The sequence below is a fragment of the Mustelus asterias genome, chromosome 26 (genome assembly GCF_964213995.1).
Source record: "Mustelus asterias chromosome 26, sMusAst1.hap1.1, whole genome shotgun sequence".
NCBI lineage: Eukaryota > Metazoa > Chordata > Chondrichthyes > Carcharhiniformes > Triakidae > Mustelus > Mustelus asterias.
Genome location: NC_135826.1, coordinates 31,183,198 through 31,206,865, shown reverse-complemented (window position 1 = coordinate 31,206,865; position 23,668 = coordinate 31,183,198). Strand labels below are relative to the sequence as shown.

The following is a 23,668-nucleotide window of genomic DNA, read 5'->3' as shown; positions in this document are numbered from 1 at the left end:
TGCTTGAATGAAGAAATAGTATCTGAAAATAAAGATGCTGAGCTCTTCAAATGAAGTGTTGAATAACAATAAATAGAACCGTTAAATTGCAATGGGGGCAAGAATTGTGTTAGGAGGAACAGATGGTGTAGCAGTAGTGAATATTACACCAAACATCTTCAGGACACCTGGTAATAAAAACTGCAATCCAGCAGATTACCAAACTGCAGAAGCAGCAGTTAAATATGGAAATTGGATGTAGTCATCATACCAAAAATTACTTGAACATAGTGATTGCTGCTATGTTACTGCATATTTGATTAAACAGTTTGCGTCATTTGCTGCACTCAGATGCCAAATCACTTCAGAGCAACTTACGTTTTGAAGCAATTCATGTGCATCTCTCAAGGCAGGACAACTTTATAAATCTCCTACACAAATGATGTAGGAGTTCAACTTTTCCTATTCAGCATTTCTAATCATGTGACCAACTACAGAAATTAAACCACAAGCAGTGGGAGGGAAAGCTCTATCCTGCAGACTGGCACATATTGCCGAAAAGTCAAACAAGATATTTTTTGAAATCACTGGGATTGTTTCTGTGAGTGTTTGATTGAACTACACTCAAGGCACTACGAAACAAAGCAAAAAAGTCGAGGAACTTGGTACCTTAGATTTTAAGAAGTATTATACTGAACTAAAAATCTACATTTCTAAATTACTTGTATTTCTGTAATATTAGATCAAACCAAGAAAACTAATTCAAAAGCTCTCAATTTCCGTCATTCTGGCATCTAGTTCCCAACTTAAAGTTTATTTATTAGGTCACAAGTAGGCTTACATTAACACCAATGGAGTTACTGTCAAAATCCCCTAGTCGCCACAGTCTGGCGCCTTTTCAGGTACACTGAGGGAGAATTTAGCACGGCCAATCCACCTAACCAGTATGTCTTTCAGACAGAGGGAGGAAACCGGAGCACCCGGAGGAAACCCACGGAGAATGTGCAGACTCTACACCGAGAGTGACCCAAGCCGGGAATCGAATCCGGGTCCCTGGCGCTGAGGCAGCAGTGCTAACCACTGCCACCCCTTGATGCCAACTTGACCCACAGACTGGGAACTACAGGCCAGTGAGCCTCACATCTGTGGTGGTAAGTTGTTGGAATGTATTCTGAGAGACAAGATCTACAGGCATTTAGAGATGCAAGGACTGATTTGGGACAGTCAGCATAGCTTAGAGTGGAAAATCATGTCTCACAAATTGGATTGAGTTTTTTGAAGGGGTAACCAGAAGGTAGAGGAGGGCAGTGCAGTTGTTGTTGTCTACATGGACTTTGACAAGGTACCGCGTGGTAGGTTGTTGCACAAGGTTAAATCTCACGGGATCCAGGGGGAGGTAGCTAAATGGATACAAAATTGGCTTGACGACAGAAGCCAGAAGGGTGGTTACAGAGGGTTGTTTTTCAAACTGGAGGCCTGTGACCAGCAGTGTGCCTCAGGGATCAGTGCTGGGTCCACTGTTATTTGTCATTTATATTAAATGGTTTGGATGAGAATATAGGGGGCATAGTTAGTAAGTTTGCAGATGACACCAAGATTGGTGGCATATTGGGCAGTGAAGAAAGTTACCTCCGATTGCAACGGGATCTTGATCAATTGGGCCAGTGGGCTGATGAATGACAGATGGGAGTTTTATTTAGATAAATGTGAGGTGATGCATTTTGGTAGATTGAACCAGGGTAGGACTTACTCAGTTAATGGTAGGGCATTGGGGAGAGTTACAGAACAGAGATCTAGAGGTACAGGTTCATAGCTCCTTGAAAGTGGAGTCACAGGTGGACAGAGTGGTGAAGGCATTCAGCATGCTTGGTTTCATTGGTCAGAACATTGAATACAGGAGTTGGGACATCTTGTTGAAGTTGTACAAGACATTGGTAAGGGCGCACTTGGAATACTGTGTACAGTTCTGGTCACCCTATTACAGAAAAGATATTAAACTAGAAAGAGTGCAGAAAAGACTTACTAGGCTGCTACCAGGACTTGATTGTTTGAGTTACAAGGAGAGGCTGGATAGACAGGGACTTTTTTCTCTGGAGCATAGAAGGCTGAGGGGTGATCTTATAGAGGTCTATAAAATAATCAGGGGCATAGATCAGCTAGATAGTCAATATATTTTCCCAAAGGTAGGGGAGTCTAAAACTAGAGGGCATAGGTTTAAGGTGAGAGGGGAGATACATAAGTGTCCAGAGGGGCAATTTTTTCAGAGAGGGTGGTGAGTGTCTGGAACAAGTTGCCAGAGGTAGTAGTAGAGGCGGGTACAATTTTGACTTTTAAAAAACATTTAGACAGTTACATGGGTAAGATGGGTTTAGTGGGATATGGACCAAATACAGGCAATTGGGACCAGTCTAATAGTAGATATCTGCTTTATGGATCACGCAGGGAATAACATACTAGAGGTTGTTTTCTTTCTCCTGATTTGCAGTGGGCGTGAATGTATCTCCAATCACACTTGCCTTTCCAGACCAAATATAATCCATGAAACTAATCAATAATTGGGTAATTGCAAAGTTTTTCCACTTGGCTTTCATGTGAAAGCAGCATATTTACATAATGCAGGATTATGAGCCCGTTGATTGAAGATGGTATTGGAAGTGGTATTTATACACTTACCAGGATCTACTATTCGGGGCTTAAAAAAAGGGTGGCATGGACAAATTGGGCCGAAGGGCCTTTTTCCATGCTGTAAACCTGTATGACTATATAACTGCATTCCATATAGCATCAAGTTAGTTTTATTGCCCACCCAATCAGGAGTTGAGGAGGAAAACTTCCACATCCAATCAGTAACTTGTGTGTCTGCTTGGAGCGAGAGAGCAGATAGCAGGTTAGAACAGGCAGAATTTTATACATTTCAATTTGATCCCCAGTCAACCCAATCTCGCTTCAGTGAAATTCCCAGAAATCAGTCTGCACTCTCCCTATGGCAAGTATATCCTTTCTTGGGTAAGGAGACTAAAACTGCACATAATATTCCAGGTGTGGCCTCACCAAGGTTCTGTATAGCTGCAGTCAGACTTCCCTGCTCCTGTACAGCTGATAGTTGAAGCAACTCAAAAGGAGGAATACATTAAGATCCCAACTAGTAACTAGAAAAATGCTTCTGTAACTTCCATTTAACTCTCAATACAAGTGGGAACAATTGGCCCTAAAACTAAAAGCTTATGAAAGAACGCGATGGTGTTAACGTATTTGAATACTCTGGCTGAACACTGCTGACAAGTTTATAAATACCATTTCCAATACCATCTTCAATCAACAGTCTCATGATCCTAAATATGCTGCTTTCAAATGAAAGCAAAGCGGAAAAACTTTGCAATTACCCAATTATTGATTAGTTTCATAGATTATATTTGGTCTGGAAAGGCAAGTGCGATTAATAAGTGTGATTGGAGACACATTAACACCCACTGCAAATCAGGAGAAAGAAAACAACCTTTAGTATGTTATTCCCTGGGTGACCCATAAAGCAGATATCTACTATTAGATGGATTGTTTTTGCACATTTAGGTTTTTATTGTTGCTGAAAGAGGGAGCTGATAATGTCACAGCAAGGAGAACAGGGCAAGCAATTGTTCATCCCCTGAATCAGATTCAAAGATTGTGAAACAAACAGCAGGACTGAGAAGTACACAGATTAGGTGTAATCATAGAAACATAGGAGAGAGGAGGAGAAGGCCATTCAGCCCTTCGAGCCTGCTCTGCCATTCATCACGATCATAGCTGATCGTCCAACTCAATAGCCTAATCCTGATTTCTCCCCATAACCTTTGATCACGTTCGACCCAAGTGCTATATCCAGCTGCCTCTTGAATACATTCAATGTTTTGGCATCAGCTACTTCCTGTGGTAATGAATTCCACAGGCTCACCACTCTTTGGGTGAAGAAATGTCTCCTCATCTCCATCCTAAATGGTCTATCCTGTACCCTCAGATTGTGACCCCTGATTCTTGACACCCCCATCATCAGGAACATCCTTCCCGCATCAATCAGATCAGTAAAGAAAGGGAAGTTGGGGGAAAAATAAATTAAAGGATCAAGAAAACACAGATCTTTTAATTTTACATTTGATATATTCTCCAACATTTACACCTAAAGTAATGAGACTCCTTATCTGCAATAGTTCAGTGTCAGATTGATAGTAATTAACATTTATCACATTGTTAAATGGGTACTTATTGAAATGAACAAGACTCCGTGGCAACTTTACCAGTAGTTTGTATAACTTAGAATAGCCACTATTCACATTTAGGTAATTGGGAATTCAGACACAATAGTGGTTTTATTCCACAAAGACAAGTGGAAAATAGTTGTTGGCCACATGATTTCAATACTAAGCACACGATAGATTTCTTCCTTCCATTGAACGTTACCCCTTTTTGTGTTTAAATTTGCTCAACCAAATTTGGAATCTAATCAACTTAGTTGGCCTCAAATTTGCTGACACATACAATAGCCATTATAGTTGCGTGGGTTCAGATGCAACTCTTAGTAAAATGAGTGTATGGCCACTTGGTCTCAATACTTATTCTCAGTAGATGTGTGTTCCTTAATCTTTGTGAATTTGTTGGCAAATGGCAAAAAGAATGTGCAAGTGTTTTTTTGATTAAAATGCTTTACTTTCTTGATTGCTCAATGAGGGTAGATGATTGTTAGATAAGAAAGTGTGCCCTACTCAAATTAGCTTATGTGGCCAGCATTGTCACCTATCTGTTGCTCGTCAGCAATTTCCATTTGGTAACACTGCCTTCCTCAGTACAGCAGACACTGGAATCCACCTTTACAGGAGAGAGGGGGTCTCGGTGAATTCAAATCAAGGAAAGTCCTTACAATATTGACACCTTGCTGATCTTTCCATTTTGTTTTCTTTCCCTCCCTTCCCATGCATTCAGTCTTGCTTCTATCTGCTCCATTTCAACTCGTTGCTAGCAGGGACCTTCCCTCTAACTGCTCATTTCCCTGCCTTTATATTTACCACATCCAGTTTCTTAACATATTACAATCTACATTGCTATTAACATGCATCCCTCTCAAGTTGAACATAATCAGAACTTAGATCCACCAGCACTTTCCTTGGAGGGTCAGAGATTTAATTGAGATGTTCAACAAAGAAGGATTTTGAAAGCCTAACTTGCTGCTGGCAGAAGGGTGAATAACCAGAGGACACATTTTTAAGATAATTGACAGGACCCAGTGGGGAAATTAGGGGAAAGAAATTCCCAATTTGCAAGAGGAGATGATTTGGAATACGTTGCCTGTAAAAAGGGCAATGGAAGCAGATTCAACTGCAACTTTCAAAAAGTAATTCAATACTTGACAAGGATAAACTTGCAGGGTTGTGGGGAAAAAGAGCAGAGAATAGGACTAACTGAATAGCTCTTTCAAAGAGTTGACACAAGCATGTTGGGCTGAATGGCATTCTGTACTGTATAAATCCACAAAAAATCAACATGGAATAAGCAAAATAAGTTAAATTGCCTGGGCTACAAATAGCAGATTTTGTACATGCACTATGGGCAAGTTTGACTATTCCTATGTGAAGGAAAGGTTATTGATTGGCCAAAGACATAAAATTGTTGTTTTTGATTAGTTATAAATCTCCTCCTGCTCCAAGTTCCCTTTTCACTTACTTATTGGCCACACGGACAGCATCATAGGCACATCTGAGATCCTCCTCAGACATTTTATATCCATCTTTAGGTAATCCAAATAGGTCTGCCATAGTAGCCTGTAAACACAAAATACCTCATTAATCACAGAACATGCAATTGGTGGTGATTAAAAAAACAGGCTGCCCCAAAACAAAGGCACTATCTTTTTTATTAGTGGTATTTTGGTCACATACTCCAACTCACTGAACCTACAAGATACAATAGCCTTTTAAAGCAAAACATTTGTTTTGTTTTACAACTTTCCCATCAAGAGAGGAGTTCCCCCCTCCAACATGTATGGGCTATAATCTTGTGTGCATCACTCGCGAATAACATTTTAGATCAGAAATGCTGTGGCTCCACAATTATTCTAAATTTTATGAATGGTGCTACTTTTCTTATCCACTAACTCAAATCGACTTGAACCAAGCTCTTGACAATTTAAACCGATTCAGTTTGAAACGTTGCAGCTTTATTTAATTATCCTCAAACAGACAGTGAGACTTACTGGGTTTTTAAGTGATGCAAGATTTGTTCAAGAATTTTAGTCCTTCCCCAAAGCTGTGCAGACAGTCGAGCAAAACTTGAAGCATCTGAATAGAATTCTCACTTGACAATTCCAACCACAGCTAGAGTTCAAAAATCTTTACCTCGATATTAAAAGAGATGTTGCACCAAAAACCAGACCACTGGAAAAGTTAGAGATGCAATACCCAAATTGGCACATCAATGTCTTAGCCTGGTTCCAAACTTTCAATGGCATTTTGATGCTGCTAAACTACACTTTGCTGGAAATGTTAATGTGTCACAGTACAAGACACAATGAGAGAAATGCAATTGTTTAACAGAGCATTTAACCCAGCACTTATTTGGAGCGCTGTTTCAATCTGAGCCATATACATTTCCCTCACACAAAGTTCAGTTTGAAATATCTAACAGAGGCAGTAGCAAAGGAACAGTGCCCAAGGCTTTTTGAGTAGAAATATGGAATAATTTCAGAGGAAATGACCAAAGGCATGAAATATTAGCTCAAGAAAAGGGAACTAAAATGATTTGTTTGGCACCAGCTACTTTTTCCACTATATGCAAAAACAACAGTGGACAAGTCAAAAGCAAACTGCCAGGAATCTTGAAAAATATTCCAGGAATCATTTTGGGTCTAGCTAAGAGAAGCCAAGGGCATTTAATTTGAAGCTTTGGAGTATTTATTTTGTACACCACTTGCCTTGTTTTTCATTGCGTCAATTTCCTTTTCTGCCCCGAGGAGCTTAGATTTTAGCCAAATCTGTTCTTCTTTAAGTATGTCGATCTCATCAGTGGATGCTTTGAGTTGGTTCATCAGATTGTAACCACTTTCTTTTTGTTCTTTGGTATAATTTGCAGCAGAATTACCAACTAAGCATTTCCTTAACTGATGGAGCTCATTCTTTAGTTTCTGGTTCTCCTGTTCAAGCTCGTGATACTAGTAAACATTTTGAAATATTACTGTAGGTTTAGTTACTTTATATTGCAACAAAAAATATTTTCACCATGCTTAAAATAAGTTTTAAATTAACAAGGTGTCAAGAATCTCAAGCAAGTGATTTAAGACACACAATGGATTATATAATGTTTAATTATTTCCACTCTACTCTTCACTGTTTTGGGCAAGAATAGTGCTCTAATTAAACTTAAGAAACTATAAATTTTGACATCAAACTCATCGCTAATCACTTGTAAGTAATGAATTATATGGCAACAGCTCAACATCACAGCAAACTATAGTTTTACAAATCAGGCTTATTTAGAATTCAAGTCCAGACATCTTTGTGCCTGGACAATTTTGAAAAATTAAAATTGTAGAACATGTATATTACCTTGGTCTCTGAAATATCAGCATCTCTTGTTTCATTTTCCTATTAAAATAAGTTAAGCACGCCAAGTCACAAAAGATGATAGCAGATGAGAGCATAGCATACTGATCAATTTATCTACCTCTGGCCTAAATCAAAGAGGTACAGAAAATAGCTTCCAGTGGTATACGCTAGTTATTGCCTTCAAAGATTGAAGGCAATGTTGCCAACATAAAGTTTGAATTCAAATGGGAGTTTTTAAAAAAAATCAATTTAATAAGTATTTTGGAGGAGATAAAAGTCAAAAACTTAAGTTCTTCAACGAAAGGTAACAATCGTGCCTTTAATGTAATAAAATGTCACGTGGCACTTCACAAAAACAAAATAAATTTTGATACTGAACCATGGATATCGGCACAGGGGACCAAATTCTTGGGGTCAAAGAGCTAAGTTTTACATTGTATCTTAAAAGGAAAAAAAAGAGGTAGAAAGGTATTAGGAGGTCTAGGACGGGAATTCAATAGATTAGGGCATGACTACCAATGGTGGAATAATTAAAATTGAAGATGCTCAGGAGATCAGAATAAGGAGCATAACCATTGGAGGTTTGAGAGATGGAGAAGAGAAGAATTGGAGGATTTAAAAACTAGGATCATTCTAAAAGTGAGGGATTAATACAAGTGAGGGTCAATACAAGTGAGCATAGGAGAAATAGTGAATGAGACTTGGTGCATATTAGGACACCGTTTTAAAATGATGAATTTTACAGAAGGAGGAGGCTAGCTAGATGAGCATTGGAATAGACAAGTCTAGAGGTAACTAAAAGTAAAGAGTTTAAGCATCAAATCAGCTGAGACAGCAGCAGAGTCAGGTGAAGTTATGGAGGTGGAAATAGGTGAACTTAGTGATGGTTAAAAGCTCATCTTGCCATCATGACATGATATTCAAAGAGTCTGTTTGGGACTCGGACTGTTGCCAGAGGAGGAGCGGCACGGTGGCACACTGGTTAGCACTGCTGCCTCAGCGCCAGGGACCCAAGTTCAATTCCAGCCTTGGGTCACTGTATGTGGAGTTTGCACGTTCTCAGTGTCTGTGTGGGTTTCCTCCAGGCGCTCCGGTTTCCTCCCACAGTCCAAAGATGTATGAATTAGGTCGATTGGTCATGCTAAATTGACCCTAGTGTCAGGGGGATTAGCAAGGTAAGTGTGCGGGATTACAGGAATAGGGCCTGGGTGGGATTGTAGGCGGTACAGACTCGATGGGCCGAATGGCCTCCTCCTATACTGTAGGGATTCTACAATTCTAAGTTGGTGGGCAGGGACCAATGACAATGGCACTGGTCTTTGGTGACAGTAGTTAGCACTGTTGCCTCACAGCACCAGGGACCCAGGTTCGATTCTGGCCTCCGGTCACGTGTGTCTGTATGGCTTTCCTCACACACTCCAAAGATGTGCAGATTAGGTTGATTGGCCATGCTAAATTACCCCTTAGTATCAGGAGGACAACAGGGTAAATATGTGGATTTATGGGGATAGGGACTGAGTGGGATTGTCGGTGCAAGCTTGATGGGTTGAATGGCCTTCTTCTGCACTGTAGGGATTCTATGATTCTAATATTTAACAAATTCCTGTTCATCTAGTACTGGGTGGCAATTTGGAAGCAGTGGAGGGTTAGAGAGAGGTGATGAAGTAGAGCTGGGTGCTGACAGCATTCACGGAGAAATTGACAGTTTTTGGATGTTGCTAAGAGGACATGTAGATAAGAAATAGGAGGGGGCCAAACATAGATCCTCAAGGGACACTAGGTAAAAATCCAGGAGCAGGTAGAGATTACATGCGATTTTCGATGATTAGATAGAAAATACAGTCCCACCCAGCAGGATGCCAGAGCGGCATTGGAGGAGAATAGCATGGTCTACCATGTTGAAGGCTGAAGTCAGGTTGAGAAAGAGGAGGAGAGATTGTTTATCTTTGCTATGGTCACTGGGATATTACATGGAGACAGACAAACATGCCCAGAGAAGACGGCAGAACAAAATATTGAGGTGAACCAAGAATATTTCTAAAAACAGACTTTTAAATTAAGTAAAAATGTTTGAAAAATTGGGATAGTAAAAAAGCAACTGAATCTTCTGTAAACAAGGAACAATAGAATGACAGCAAACAAAGGAACAGCAAGAAAAACTAATAAGGTTATTCAGGCAGGCAGAATGTACAGCTGGTGAACTTCGTAAAAGAAAATTTAGGAGAAGGGAACCAATGTACCTCTTTCTAAATACAAATGAGATTCCAAAGAATTTTGACAGGAGTGAAATAAGGTAAGGCAGGCAAGAATGCAGGGTGGAATTGTAAAGCAGAACGTGGATATTGAAACGCAATTCAGGTCAAACAGGTCATTGGTGTTGTGCAGTGTCATGCCCAACCCCAAGTAGGAAAGTAGGAGGTGGTGTATTTAGTGACAGCCAAATACAATGGCTTTGGACTCAATACAAGGTTAAAAGAAACTCTTACTTATCTGATCCGAAATTGGGCAAGTAGGAAATGGGTGGCCGATTTGACCCACCTGACCGGTTAGGCTAAAGTGACTTCACATGTAGTAATAGTTTATTTGCAGAGGCTACAAAGAAAGGGGCATTTTTCTTATGTCCAGCTCTTGCACAAAGTCTTGTGCCTCAACTACAAGCAGAGTTGGCTGCTCCGGTTGAGTAAATTTTTTTTAACATGACCGAGATGGCCAACTTGAAGAAACTGGATTGTATTAAATTCTGAGGTAGCTTTCTTTAAAAGTCATTTGCAACATACGACTTGCATTTATACAATACTTATATTTCAAATCACAGCCAATTAAGAACTTCTGAAGTGTAGTCACTGCTTCAATACATAGTAAATAGTTTCTAACAATTAAACCCTGCTGTGTAGAAAATATGACTGATATTTCTTTCATTCGAATTTGTTTCGTGAATTCAACAAGATTAAATCTATTTTAAGAATGCAGGATGCAAAACATCTGAGTAAATGTTTTTTTCTCAATTCCATTGAGAATGAGGACGCACAACCTAGCCCCTAGGCGAGGAGAGCTTGGAAAAGGTTGGCCTAGATTCTTGCTTCAAGTGATTATGCCAAATAAAAGGGAATGTTCAGGAACATGAGGCATTGCTGGATGCTCCTCACATTAAAACTCTTGTCCTCCGCTATCAAACAGCTATTAAATGGTATCCATAGGTTATCAAGGGGTAGGTGGGATGCAGATTTGAATTTACTACCAGATCACCAATCATCTTATTGAATGGTGAAGCAGGCTCAGGAGGCTGAACGGGCTACTCCTGCTCCTTGCTTGCAAGTCCATATGACAAATCATTGCTTTCAGAAAGAAAGAAACAAAATAAAACTTTAATCACCGTTTGTGGGTGGGAGAGAATAAGCGAGATCATCCATTATAGAAACATAGGAAATCCAGCAGACTCATTCCAGGCTGCAGGTTGATATTATGCTAGTGCAAAGGCAAAGGAGGTCAAACTGCTGCCTCCTAGTGGTCTCACACCCCCAAAAAAATTAGTTACGCTTTTTATTTTGCATTGTTGCAGGGGTATATGCTCACTTCAGCAAAGAAATGCAACATTAGTGTGTTAAAGTGCCACATTATGTAATCTGGCCTTTATTTGCCCATTGCTGATGAAGGTTTATGGGTTGATAAAATATTGAATAGATGGGCAACATATACACAAACAAAATTGCTTTTGGATGCATTTCTCTAACACTCCACCTCCATGGGCATATCAAAATATGTAACAATCTATAAAGTTAAAATGTTTAAGTTTATTAACATTCTCAAAAAAACAGGTCTCATTCATTCATACCGTGGGGCGGCACGGTAGCACAGTGGTTAGCACTGCTGCTTCACAGCTCCAGGGACCTGGGTTCGATTCCCGGCTTGGTCACTGTCTGTGTGGAGTTTGCACATTCTCCTCGTGTCTGCATGGGTTTCCTCCGGGTGCTCCGGTTTCCTCCCACAGTCCAAAGATGTGCGGGTTAGGTTAATTGGCCATGCTAAAAATTGCCCTTAGTGTCCTGAGATGCGTAGGTTAGAGGGATTAGTGGGTAAAATATGTAGGGATATGGGGGTAAGGCCTGGGTGGGATTGTGGTCGGTGCAGACTCGATGGGCCGAAAGGCCTCTTTCTGTACTGTTTCTATGATTTCTTTCTATGATTTCTATGATTCTTAAATAGACTTGATTTAGATATCTAGAGTGCTGGAGTGCTCAGTTAAATGTGTTATGGTATACTAATTAATTCCAAATACTTACAAATGAAGCTAAAATTACCTTAATGTAAGTCATCTCATCTTTCAGGTTTTCATATCTCTGTTCTAGGCAAGAGAATTCTTTCACAAGCTTCTGATAATGGAATCGCTCTTCCTGAAATTCTGAATGTAACTGATGACTCTTCAATGCCACCTTCAGGGCAGTTTGATCTTTAATGCACAATAAATAGATAAAACCTTACCATTAATTGTATGGAGGGAAGGTGGGGAAGGTGGGTGAAGGTGCAGGAGCAGGTAGGGTCTCAAAATGGCAGTATTCAAAACCTCTTATAAAATACAACACTTCCATTTTCTTTTAAAATCGCTGTCATGAAAACAAATCACCTGACAATGCAGCTTTCAAGTATATACACACTGGCAGCATTGAATATTGTAGACATCCAACAAATTACATCCAAGCTCTGCAGTCCTGCCACATCCAACCATGAAGGTGGACAATTAAATAGGAGGGTCCACAAATATGCCCATCCTCAATGATGGAATAGCCCAGAACATCAGTACAAAAAGATAAGGCTGAAGCATTCGCAATCATTGAATCCCTACAGTGCAGAAATCCATTCGGCCAATCAAGTTTGCACCAACGACAAATCCACCCAGACCCTATTCCCGTACCCCACAATCTTCAGCCAAAAGTGCCAAGTAGATGATCTATCCTGACCTCCTCCAGAGGTTCACAGATCAGGGGTCAGTCTTCAGCCAATTCGATTCACTCCATGTGATATCAAGAAACAGTTGAAGGCACTGGATAGGGCAAAGGCTACAGGCCCCAACAATATTCTCACAATAGTACTGAAGATGTGCTCCAGAACTTGCTGCACCCCTAGCCAAGCTGTTCCAATACAGCAACCGCACTGGCATCTACCCACAAATGCAGAAGGTTGCCCAGGTATGTCCTGTGCACAAGAAGCAGAACAAATCCAACCCAACCAATTACTGTCCCATCAGTAACATGATGGAAGGGGTCATCAACAGTGCCATCAAGTGCCACTTCCTTAGCACTAACCTGCTCACTGACACTGTATAGATTCCATCAGAGCTCCTTAGGCAGCACCTTCCAAATCCATAACCACTACCATCTTGAAAGACAAAAGCAGCAGGTACCAGGAAACACCACCATCTGGGAGGTTCTCTACCAAGCCACTCACCATTGACTTGGAAATATATTTGATTTGATTTATTATTGTTACATGTATTGGTATACAGTGAAAAGTATTGTTTCTTGCGTGCTGGAAAGACAAAGCATCCCCTTAATAGAGAAGGAAAAGAAAGTGTACAGAATGTTAGTCATAGCTAAGGTGTAGAGAAAGATCAATTTAATGCAAGGTAAGTCCATTCAAAAGTCTGATGGCAGCAGGTAAGAAAAGGTTCTCGAGTCAGTTGGTACATGTCCTCAGATGTTTGTATCTTTTTCAGACGGAAGGTGTTGGAAGAGAGAATGTCCGGGGTGCATGGGGTCCTAATTATGCTGGCTGCTTTTCCAAGGCAGCGGGAAGTGTAGACAGTGTCAATGGGTGGGAGGTTGGTTTGAGTGATGGACTGGGCTTTGTTCACAACCCTTTGTAGTTTTTTGCAGTCTTGGACAGAACAGGAGCCATACCAAGCTGTGATACAACCAGAAAGATTGTTTTCTATGATGGATCTGTAAAGGTTGATGAGAGTCGCAGCAGACATGCCAAATTTCCTTAGTCTGAGAAAGTAGATGCATCTGGACTGAACTATAGTGTATATTACCATTCCTTCTCTGTCACTGGTTAAAATCCTGGAACTTCTTCCCTAACTGCATAGTGGATGTACCTACACCTCCGGGACTTCAGTGGCTTAAGAAAGCAGCTCACCACCAACTTAAAGGGCAACTAGGGATGGGCAATAAACGCTGGACTAGCCAGTGACACGTACATCCCATAAATGCATTTAAAACATCTAAAATTTGAAATTCCACTTTTTACTCCTTCTCAGTTAACTAATACTGGGATTTTCTTTTTTAAAAATGGTGGAAAACAGCTCTGATACTTGGCATAAGTGGTGAACCTAGTGGTCGTTTCTAGCTGCTGTACACAAGGCTGAAACATTTTCTACATATGCATTTTCCAGCAGGGGTTACAGGACAGTGAATCAAAAGAAAGAGCCCTAGCCGATGGCCCACATTCAGTTCAGAAAACATGGAGAAAAGCAATAGCAGCCTCAACAGTCAAGACCAATATTCAAACCTGGTTAACTCCAAGGCAACACTACACAGTCCCAAATAGTGTTTTTGCCCATTAGAATATTTGATTACTATAATAGGTTCACAAACTATTTAGCAGAATGAATTTGTAATATTAGCTCACCAAATCAAGCTAGCTTCTAATTGGTCTTATCAATCTCTAAAGGGGCACAATTAAACCCATATCAAATCCAATTTTATCTCATTTCCAAGTGACAAAACAGCCAAAGTGATGAACTATTTCCTACACAGCTAAAATTTTAGAATCGTCCTGCTAAAAATGTTTCCCACAGTAGCTGCATTGCAACAGTCATCGGAGGGTTTGGCACAAAGGGTTAATGTGGGAGACAACTCCCAAACCTGTCAAATAGACTAAATAGCCTCCTGGACTTGCAGAATCTCACTGGCTGTTCTGTCTGGAGACAATACACATCTCTTTAACCTGTGCTTAATGCTCCTGCCACTCACATTGTCTGTATCTTTAAGACCTGGTTGGCTGTAGAGATTCGCATTCTAATCAGTATTCTGTAACTTGATTTTGTGTCTCTGTGCACTGTTTGAGAGCACATTTCCACTCCATCTGACGAAGGAGCAGCGCTCCGAAAGCTAATGGCATTTGCTACCAAATAAACCTGTTGGACTTTAACCTGGTGTTGTTAAAACTCTTACTGCGTTTAACCCAGTCCAACGCCGGCATCTCCACATCACAAATAGACTAAAGCCAGGGATGGTAGCCATAGATTACCAGGACATCCAAGACAGAGAGCAATCTTACAGGTAGAAGCAGGCTTCCGCTTACAACAAAAAGGTACCTCACCAGACTACTTGTCACAGTTACAAAAGCAAGACAAGGTTTGGATTAAAGACCAAGAGAGGGGCACTATCAATAGAGAAAGACAATGACCCTCTGGGGTGGGTGCAGTCAGGAAAAAGAGGAGCCTCCCCCCTCATTCCTTGAAAAGATCCCTCCCAGTGTACATTGGAGAGAAATTGAAGGCAGCATCCAGGTGTCAGAAGAGGGACTCACCATCACTGCAGAGAAGCTAGCTAAAGCTCATGAGAAACAGGAGACAATTCAAGATTGCTTAGATGAGCGTGCCTTAGTTAAAATGAACTTGATCTATGGAAGGAAGATGCATGATCAACTTAATATCCTTTTCTGGCATTGTGCTGCACAATTCTAACCAAGAAACAATTCATATTTTGGTGCCATTTTCAATACTGCCATCCACTTAATGCCACACACTCAATTCGTGTCAAGAATGGGGATCTTAATACAAATGTTACGTTACACAGAATAGAGCTTAAAATGGAAACTGCCAGTAATGCACATCAGAAAGGAATACCAATCATTTAGAAAAGCTGCTTTAAAAATACCTTCAATATTCTTTGACTGTTCCTGAATATATTTACTAAAAGCTTCTTTTTCATCACTTAATTCAATTTTCTCCTTTTCAAGAACAGCAAAACTCTGAAAAAGAATTTAACAGCTTTATCATTGAGGACATTGAAAAGTTGAACCATGAATAAAGCAGCAGTTTATAACTTGGATATAATGATATTTTTGAAAATATCAAATTAGTTACGTTCATCTCAGCAGTATGAATGCACAGTTATAAAAAGGTTTTTTCAATTTAAAAATTATGCTGGGTCAAACTATTTTTTTTTTAAATTAGCATTATGCTTGGTGTACATAAATGTGGTCTGAAATGGGTAAAGGAATAGGTTAGTGCTGCAAGTTTTGGTTTACTGGAACCAAAAAGAGAAAATCTCCTCTGGCAGCATCTGTAAGGAGAGAAAAAAGAGCTGATGTTGAGTCCAGATGACCCTTTGTCAAAGCTTTTATTTGGTTTACTGGCAACTGCTCATGGGTTAGTTCCTCCAGAAACAAACCAGAGGTGATTATTCTTTGGATGACAACATCTGTAGCTAGCGCAAAAGGGGCCAGATGTCACCTCTGCAATAGTGGGCGAGCAACTGGATAAAGCAAATAACCATAGGACTTCCATTTGACCTTGCTTAATTACGATGCCTGTCTGCTGGAATACAAATACTAACTGGTATGCAGGAATAGAATAGAAGTTACTTTAATGAATCTCTGTGGTTCAATTGTCTGTTGCAGAATAAGAGCAGCTGGCTTTTAACAGACGTTAAAAACAGCGATTGAAATAAACAGATAATAGAAGAAGTATAAATAATGACATTTCTGCAAGTTTAGCTTTGAAGGCCAGAGGTATAATGTTTCTTAGGAGAATGAAGATGATCAGCAGGAACAACATGGCACAAGGTAAGGAAATGATGTAAAGTCAAGGCAAAAATGTATGTGCGAAGGCTCAAGAAGCTAATGGCAAGCGGACAACATTTAGGGCAGGCTTTTATCCGACAGTACAAACAAAGCATTCAACATTTTACTGGGAATTTTGAGAAGGAAATCTTTCAGGGAATAAGGCTCCATCAATGACCAGATCCACCTCCAAAAAAAAAAGTTTCGGGAGGGGGGGTGGGGGGGCGGGAGAAGAGAGAGATAGAGGAGATGCTCAGTGCAGTAGGTGGAGGAGAAAAACTCCTAAGAATGAATCCATTCAAGAAATTAGGCTTTGCCTTTTGAGGAACACTTATCCTCAGGATCAGGCACCATTGGGAGGACCTGCACTACACCCCTGGTTATCCTAGAGTTTGCTATGGAGTGGCTTGCTGGCCACTTCAGAGTGCAGAGAATGGTCAGCCCATGTTGGTGTGCAATTGGAGTCAAATAAGTCAGACCAGGTGAGGATGATAAAAAGGACATTAGTTAATCAGTTGGATTTTTGTGAAGGTAGCAGCTTATGGTTGTTTAGATACCAGTTTCTTTTTTTAAAAAAAAGCCAAGTTGAAGGTCTTAGCTATCATGGTGGGGATTTGAACATGCGTTCTCTAGGTTAGTCCAGTGATATACCAAAGACATCACTGTACAAGCTACCTTATTCCTCTTTGCACTGGAATTTATCATGTTTCACATTTACCATTTCCTCGTTCAAGTGATAAGTTTGCCAAAACTTTTGTTCAACGCAAATGCAAAAAATGTCTTGACTCAAAGATTTAACATTTAAAATAAACCTACAGCAAAATAATTGTGCACCTGAAAACATTGCATTTAAAGTATTTGGGTCACTTATCTTCAGATTTTGAGAGTAGATTTTATAGGCTGGCTGAATAGACTAGGACGTGTGCACTTTGTCAACAGATTCAGAGATCAATCTGTTGCTGTAGACATACGCCATCACTTGATATAAAAATTACTTTACTGGGAAACATGACTAGAAAGCCAAAAAGAAAACATTGATTTTATTTTGCCAACTGTATGTCATCTTTCAAGTCATTTTCACCCTTTCAAAAACATGTGCCACATCACTGGCACACCAACAATGTAGTGACATTTAGAGAAGGATCAATGATCAAAATGGCAACAAGGGAACTTTTTTTTTAAATTGATGCACTGGAGTGGAAGTGCAATAGCATTGTATTTGTGGCACTGGACTAGCAACCCAGAGGTGCTGAATGGAAAGTTATGAACCTGAACTCAAACTAGAGTTTGCAGACAGGCACTAGAAAAATTTACAAGCAGCTGCCAGATTCTTGCAAAATCCCAAATGTTTCATGAATGCCTTACCTAATCTAGCCTGCTCATTTTCACCTCATGTAGTTAATTTCATTTAAAGTGGCTTCATAGTCACAGTTCCCACCCAGCACATCAAAGGCCCACATCAAGTGAGGCGATAAATGTGACCTTGCAACCAGGAATACGTTGGCTATTTTTGATTAAATGAGTATTAGCCTGCTACAATCAGATTATGTGCATCATTCATCAACTAGGTGACCCATTTCTGCCCAACATCTCCTTTGCCACAATCCACCAGAAAGCAGGCAGGGAAAGGAATGAAGGACTGACAAGAGACTGATTCTATCCTGCCAATTAACAGTCTTTTAAAAAGACCATATTAACAGAAATCCATGGCCTTTTTAAAAATCAACTTGCCAAAACCAAGATAACTTTAAACCAAGTTCATGTGGGCTGTACAAGAATTATCAAATTGAAAAATTAGAGGGAAAAAAAGTTACACAATCCTACTTGTTTCAATAGAGTTAGCTCTTGAGAACTTCTAACTTCAACATCTTTTCTGTCAATGTGTGCTTTCTCCAGTTCCTCTTGGAGTTGTGTGACATGCTGCTGCAGATTCTTAGTTTCTTCCGCTTTACACCGGAGACGCTCCATTTCATTCTTAAATTTCTCCATCTCATTTCTATGAGAAGTGGCAAGTGCAGTCATTTGCTCTACCAGCGTTTTGTTCTTCATACTCTGAAAATAAATTTATAAATGAGGCATTACCTTACTAGCTCACATCAGTTGTCTTCAGATCAAGGATCAACTGCTCCTTGATCAAAAAAGGTAGCATAAGATGCCAAGTTGTAATGGAGGGTTACATTAATACACATTTGAAACACTGATCAGCTATGTTAATTATCTTTAAATCAAAAGAATATTTCAATTTATCATTTGATTCCATCTTTTGTGATTGAATTATAAAAGAACCACAATCAGGAAAATCCAAAATACAGAATCAGTCAACTTGAGGAGAAAAGATTCATTATAAAAAGTGTGCGCATGTCTTTGGCAGACCCCGTATGATCAAGAGTATTAATTAAAACATCATAAGCTCTCTGCTCTTTACTGACCTGTTGTGCATTTATTAGCAATTAAAGCACATCAAGCTGAAATATGACACAGGCTGAACTAGTTATGGAGTCCGTTGTTGATGGCCTATAGGTTTTCTAGGTAGGGTGGTGTCGATGTTTAAGACCATGCAATAGATACTATATTTGTGTAACCATATCTTCTGGGTTGATAATATAGACAAGGGCACATGCATGTTAGTTTCATACAATTAAGATGTAGCTGGAACTCAAAATCTAACATAATTGGATTATAAACAAAGTGGAATGAACTCAAGTTAGCAAGCTATTAAATAGTGGACATGTACAGGAGAGAAGCAAGGCAAGGTTCAGCAGTTTGGTGAACTATAGATGCTAACTGGTCTAACATTGATGACCAGTGGTTAGTGGCTGCCAGAGTGAACAATTGGATTAGCAAATAATGACTCATTACATAAGGGGCAGAGAACATTGCTAGGAGTTGGGCCCCCTAACTGTATATCATACTGTAGGACAGAGTGAAATCAGGAAATTAGAGGCACATAAAAGTTATACATTAATCATGGGGTTTGCTAATCTTCATATCGACTGGGAGACTAAATAAGGTAATAAGGATGAATTTGTGGAATGCTTCTAAGATAGTTTCCTAAATCAGTACGTCAAGAAACCAACTAGGAAAACAGACTATTTTGTATTTAGTATTGTTCACTGAGAAAAGGTAATTTCTTGTAAGGGGTCCTTTAAGGAGAGAAGTGTGGCCATAAAAGGATTGACTTTTATGATGGTCCAGATCTTCCAATGGCCAGATAGTCAGAGGCTGGATGTACCCCAGAAGATGTGCCATGTGATCCCTAGGAAGACCCAACACATTGACTATGGGAATTGTCTGGGAAGTCCAAACTTCTGATGGGCAATTTCCCCATTTCCCAAGTCCTTCCATTAAGAGGCAGAAACTTTGGACAGTTCTGACTTACTTACCCCAAGGAATTTTAGATATAGTCTAACTGCTGGATAACTAAGCAACTGACATCACCCCTGCCAGGAGACTCTTCTGATACTCCCACCCAACCTGAAAAAAAAACCACCCGTTACCTCACCACTCAACTACCCATCGCTGACCCAACTTAACTCAAACCTAGCACCTCCCACCCCCCCAACCAACCCAACCTGATCTTAATACTTGCCTCTCACTCAATCCTTCCACAAACAGCCTCCGATTCCTCCCCAACCCACCGCACCACCCCAACCTCTCCCCCAAACCCACTTACCAAGCTGCCAGCCAACCCTCTTAACCTTTCTTAGTATTCGCAGACTTAAACACTTGACCAGAATATAACAGCTAGTGCCATAAAAAAGGGCCATAGCTTGTCTCCCACCAACAATCCAGTGCAAAGAAGCAGTTCCATTTCAGGTATGCTCCACATTTCTGAAGCTGGGATTGGAAGTCCTTTCCAGAAATGCAGAGCTCCTGTACAGTGCAGAAAGGTAGGGACAGAGGGGCAATCTGAAGGTGATTACCACTCCTCGGAAGCTTCAGGCCATTGATTTAGAAAGTGATGCAACCAAGTCCAAAACTAGGTTCTTAAAAACCACGGGTACAAAATATGGGATCAAAAAAACAGGGTAGATGAGTAATGACTAGCAGTTAGAGTTAATTATATTTGCAACAAATATACATTCCTTTAAAGCACAAACCATACAAAAATAGCAGTCCAACTAGGGCTGGCAGGTGTGAAATATGGTATCCGATCAAAGAAAGAGACTTATGTTGCTAAAAATAGGAAGCCTGAGAATTAGGACGAATTTAGAATTAAGCAAGGGTGGAGTAAGAAAGTGATAAAGTATTAAAGTACATTACCAAGAGACATTGTAAGCAGGTTAACTGTATGTACCAATAGAGAGGCATTGGTGAAAGTAAATATGGGTCCATTAGAGATATGGGCAGGTTTAGAGACATTAAACAAATAACTTGCATCTGACTTCACTGTAGTGAGCTTTGAAAATCATTCCGGAAATAATGGGGAAGGGTCAGAATGAGGGTTTTAAAGATATTAATGGGACTAAATGGCAACAAATCCACTGGACCTAATGATTTGCACCCTAGGATCTGAAAAGAGGTAGCTGCAGAGATAGTGAATGGATTGGGTTTGATTTTAGAACAGCTCCAAAAGGATTGGGAGGTAGCTGGCAGGAGTGAAGCTATGATCAGGCAGGGGATGCAGCTAGTCCACTGCACTTGGGGTATTCTGATACCTGCGATCATTGTCTTCCTGTGCTCGGGTACAGCAAGCGATCAGGGTAGCCGAGGTTAAACCGAGGCTTTACCTGATGCAGTTTCTAAAGCCATCTCGGCCTTTTGGCCAAGATGAAGACCAGATCAAGCCCAGGAGCAGGTATAATGCCTCATCCTGTCAGCTTGGACCTTGTTTGATCAAGCCCAAGATGGGATGCATATTCTTGTCTTGTCAGCTTGGATCTGGTTTGTCCGTTGTGTGGGGACTCTGATTGGACTTTATTCCTAATCAATAAAGCCTATTAAAGTACCAAAAAGGTACAAATAAAAAAGAAATTCAAAAAAAGGAAGAGAGAAGGAGATCATAGAATCCTACAGTGCAGGAGGCCGCCATTTGGCCCATTAAGTCTGCACCAACCACAATCCCACCCAGGCCCTATCCCCATAACGCCATGCATTTACACTAGTTGATCCCCCTGACACCAAGGATCAATTTAGCATGGCCAATCCACCTAACCCGCACATCTTTGGACTGAGGGGAAATCGGAGCACCCGGAGGAAACCCATGCAGACATGGGGAGAATGTGCAAACTCCACACAGACAGTGACCCAAGCCAGGAATCGAACCTGGGTCTCTGGCGCTGTGAGGCAGCAGTGCTAACCACTGTGCCACTCTTTTTTTAAAAACTAATAATGTAACTAATTGTAGGCCAGTTAGTCTAACATTAATTAGTAGGTAAGAAGCTCGAAACTATTTTAGAAAGGCATCAACAAAAATTAAGCAGAGACAACAAATTTAGGAAACAGGAAGTGACAAATCTGTTAGTTTCTTTTAAGGAGCAGCTAATAGGATGGATAAAGAAGAATCAGTGGATGCAGATTTGATTTAAGAACATTCAGTAAGATACCACACAAAATAACTACACAGAATTAATACTCATGGATTGGAAGTGATATATTAACAAGGATTGGTTAATGGACAGTAAACAGTTGAAGTAAATGGGACGTTTGAGTTGCTAAGTTGCAAGTAGTAGGATATCACAAGGATCAGTACTTGGGCCTCAGATTTGATGAGCGACTATCCAACTTTGCTAAGGAGACAAAAAGTTAGGAGGGAAAATAAGTGGCAAGGACAATGCAAACAAAGACTTCTTATTCTTGAGCTTTGTCCCCTAGTTCTAGTGTCTCCCACAAGAGGAAGCCTTCTCAGCTTGGATCATTTACTTGTTCATATTCAAGAACATTAATCCCTTCTTGAAAAATTGATAATTTTACACTCACCTCAACGAAACACAAAATGTAGAAATAATTCAGAGATTTGAGAAAAGGTCGACATTTCTCTCCACTGAAGCAGAGAAAAATGTTAGGAAAGCACAGGTCCTGATTATGGTTGGGTTGTGGTCAGAATTATGTATTAGGAGAATGGCAGAATTAGAGAATATAAAACAGTGAAAATTTGTGACAAATCAGTCACAAGGAGGGAAGGACTTGGGGTTAAAAATCACTTTAGAAAGGTTTGAAAAATTAACACCAAAGCTTTTAGAAAAATGGTGATATGGAAATATAATCCAAAATGTGGATGAATTCACAAGGATTGGTCAGCTGGATTTACTCACCAGGCAACAGACCCAATCATAATGGTCGGTGCTTTGAGTTCATTACCAAGCTGATGCAGGTTAAGACAAGACCAGGGCTGGAGGGGTTGAATGATGACCCACACTCCTCACAATCCACGTAGATTTAACAGTAAGAAGGGGGGGGGGGGGGGATCAACTTGCCATGATCCTTTGTTTGTTCTACAATTCTTCCCATAGTATAGTTGTTGAGGCTCTCTCAACCACCACAGCACCAATTCTACTTCACCAACCACAACCTCTACTCCCCTCTTGCATCAATTCAATCTTGCATGGTTTCCCTCATCTCAGCCTTAACCAGACAATGGAAAATCTCTGCATTGTTTGATTCAGAGAGAGTATCCTCTCACATTAACAAGCACACTTATTTTCTGCTGAGCAATATCAACTGTCTCTGACACTCAAAACCTTAATGTGCAGATGCCGGCGTTGGACTGGGGTAAACACAGTAAGAAGTTTAACAACACCAGGTTAAAGTCCAACAGGTTTATTTGGTAGCAAAAGCCACTTGCTACCAAATAAACCTGTTGGACTTTAACCTGGTGTTGTTAAACTTCTTACTCAAAACCTTAACCATGCTTTTGCCATCTATGGATTCAATTACTACAATGCTCTACTTGAGCCATGTTTCATAAACTGATCAGATCAAAATGCAATGTGAGCATTTTCTATCCCAAGCCAGTCCCCTCAAATGTGCATTTCACAAGACCGAACATGTAGATTCCCCAACTTCAGTTTACCTGATCATTCACTTTGCACTGCAGCTGAAGGATCTTGTTTTCCATTCCCTGGTTCAGTTTTTTGTAGTGCTCAACTGAGCGGGCTTCAACCTTCAACATCTTAAGTTGGCGATACGCCATCATTCGCCGGTAACAGCACTGCAAGTAGATAACTGCATGCCGAATTCTTTGAAATCTCAAAAAGTTCAACCATCCTCGCACATATTTCTGGAGGACAATAGCCTTTTGCTCCTGCACCATCTAATTTTAAAATAAATGTATGCATCTTCAGTAATGCTAAACAATAAGCTTCCTACCATATACACCCACATTTTCCACTCTCCAT

At 40.2% G+C, this 23,668-nt stretch overlaps 1 protein-coding gene across 1 annotated transcript in view; it reads right to left on the bottom strand.

The window, feature by feature from the left end:
* Positions 1-23,668, bottom strand: part of LOC144479694 (unconventional myosin-Vb-like) — a 118,048-nt gene that overhangs the window by 33,075 nt on the left and 61,305 nt on the right. Inside the window, 6 exon segments of the mRNA XM_078198722.1 lie at positions 5,671-5,768; positions 6,917-7,153; positions 11,846-11,994; positions 15,425-15,518; positions 18,156-18,383; positions 23,344-23,583. Of these exon segments, the coding sequence (XP_078054848.1) occupies positions 5,671-5,768; positions 6,917-7,153; positions 11,846-11,994; positions 15,425-15,518; positions 18,156-18,383; positions 23,344-23,583 (1,046 nt within the window).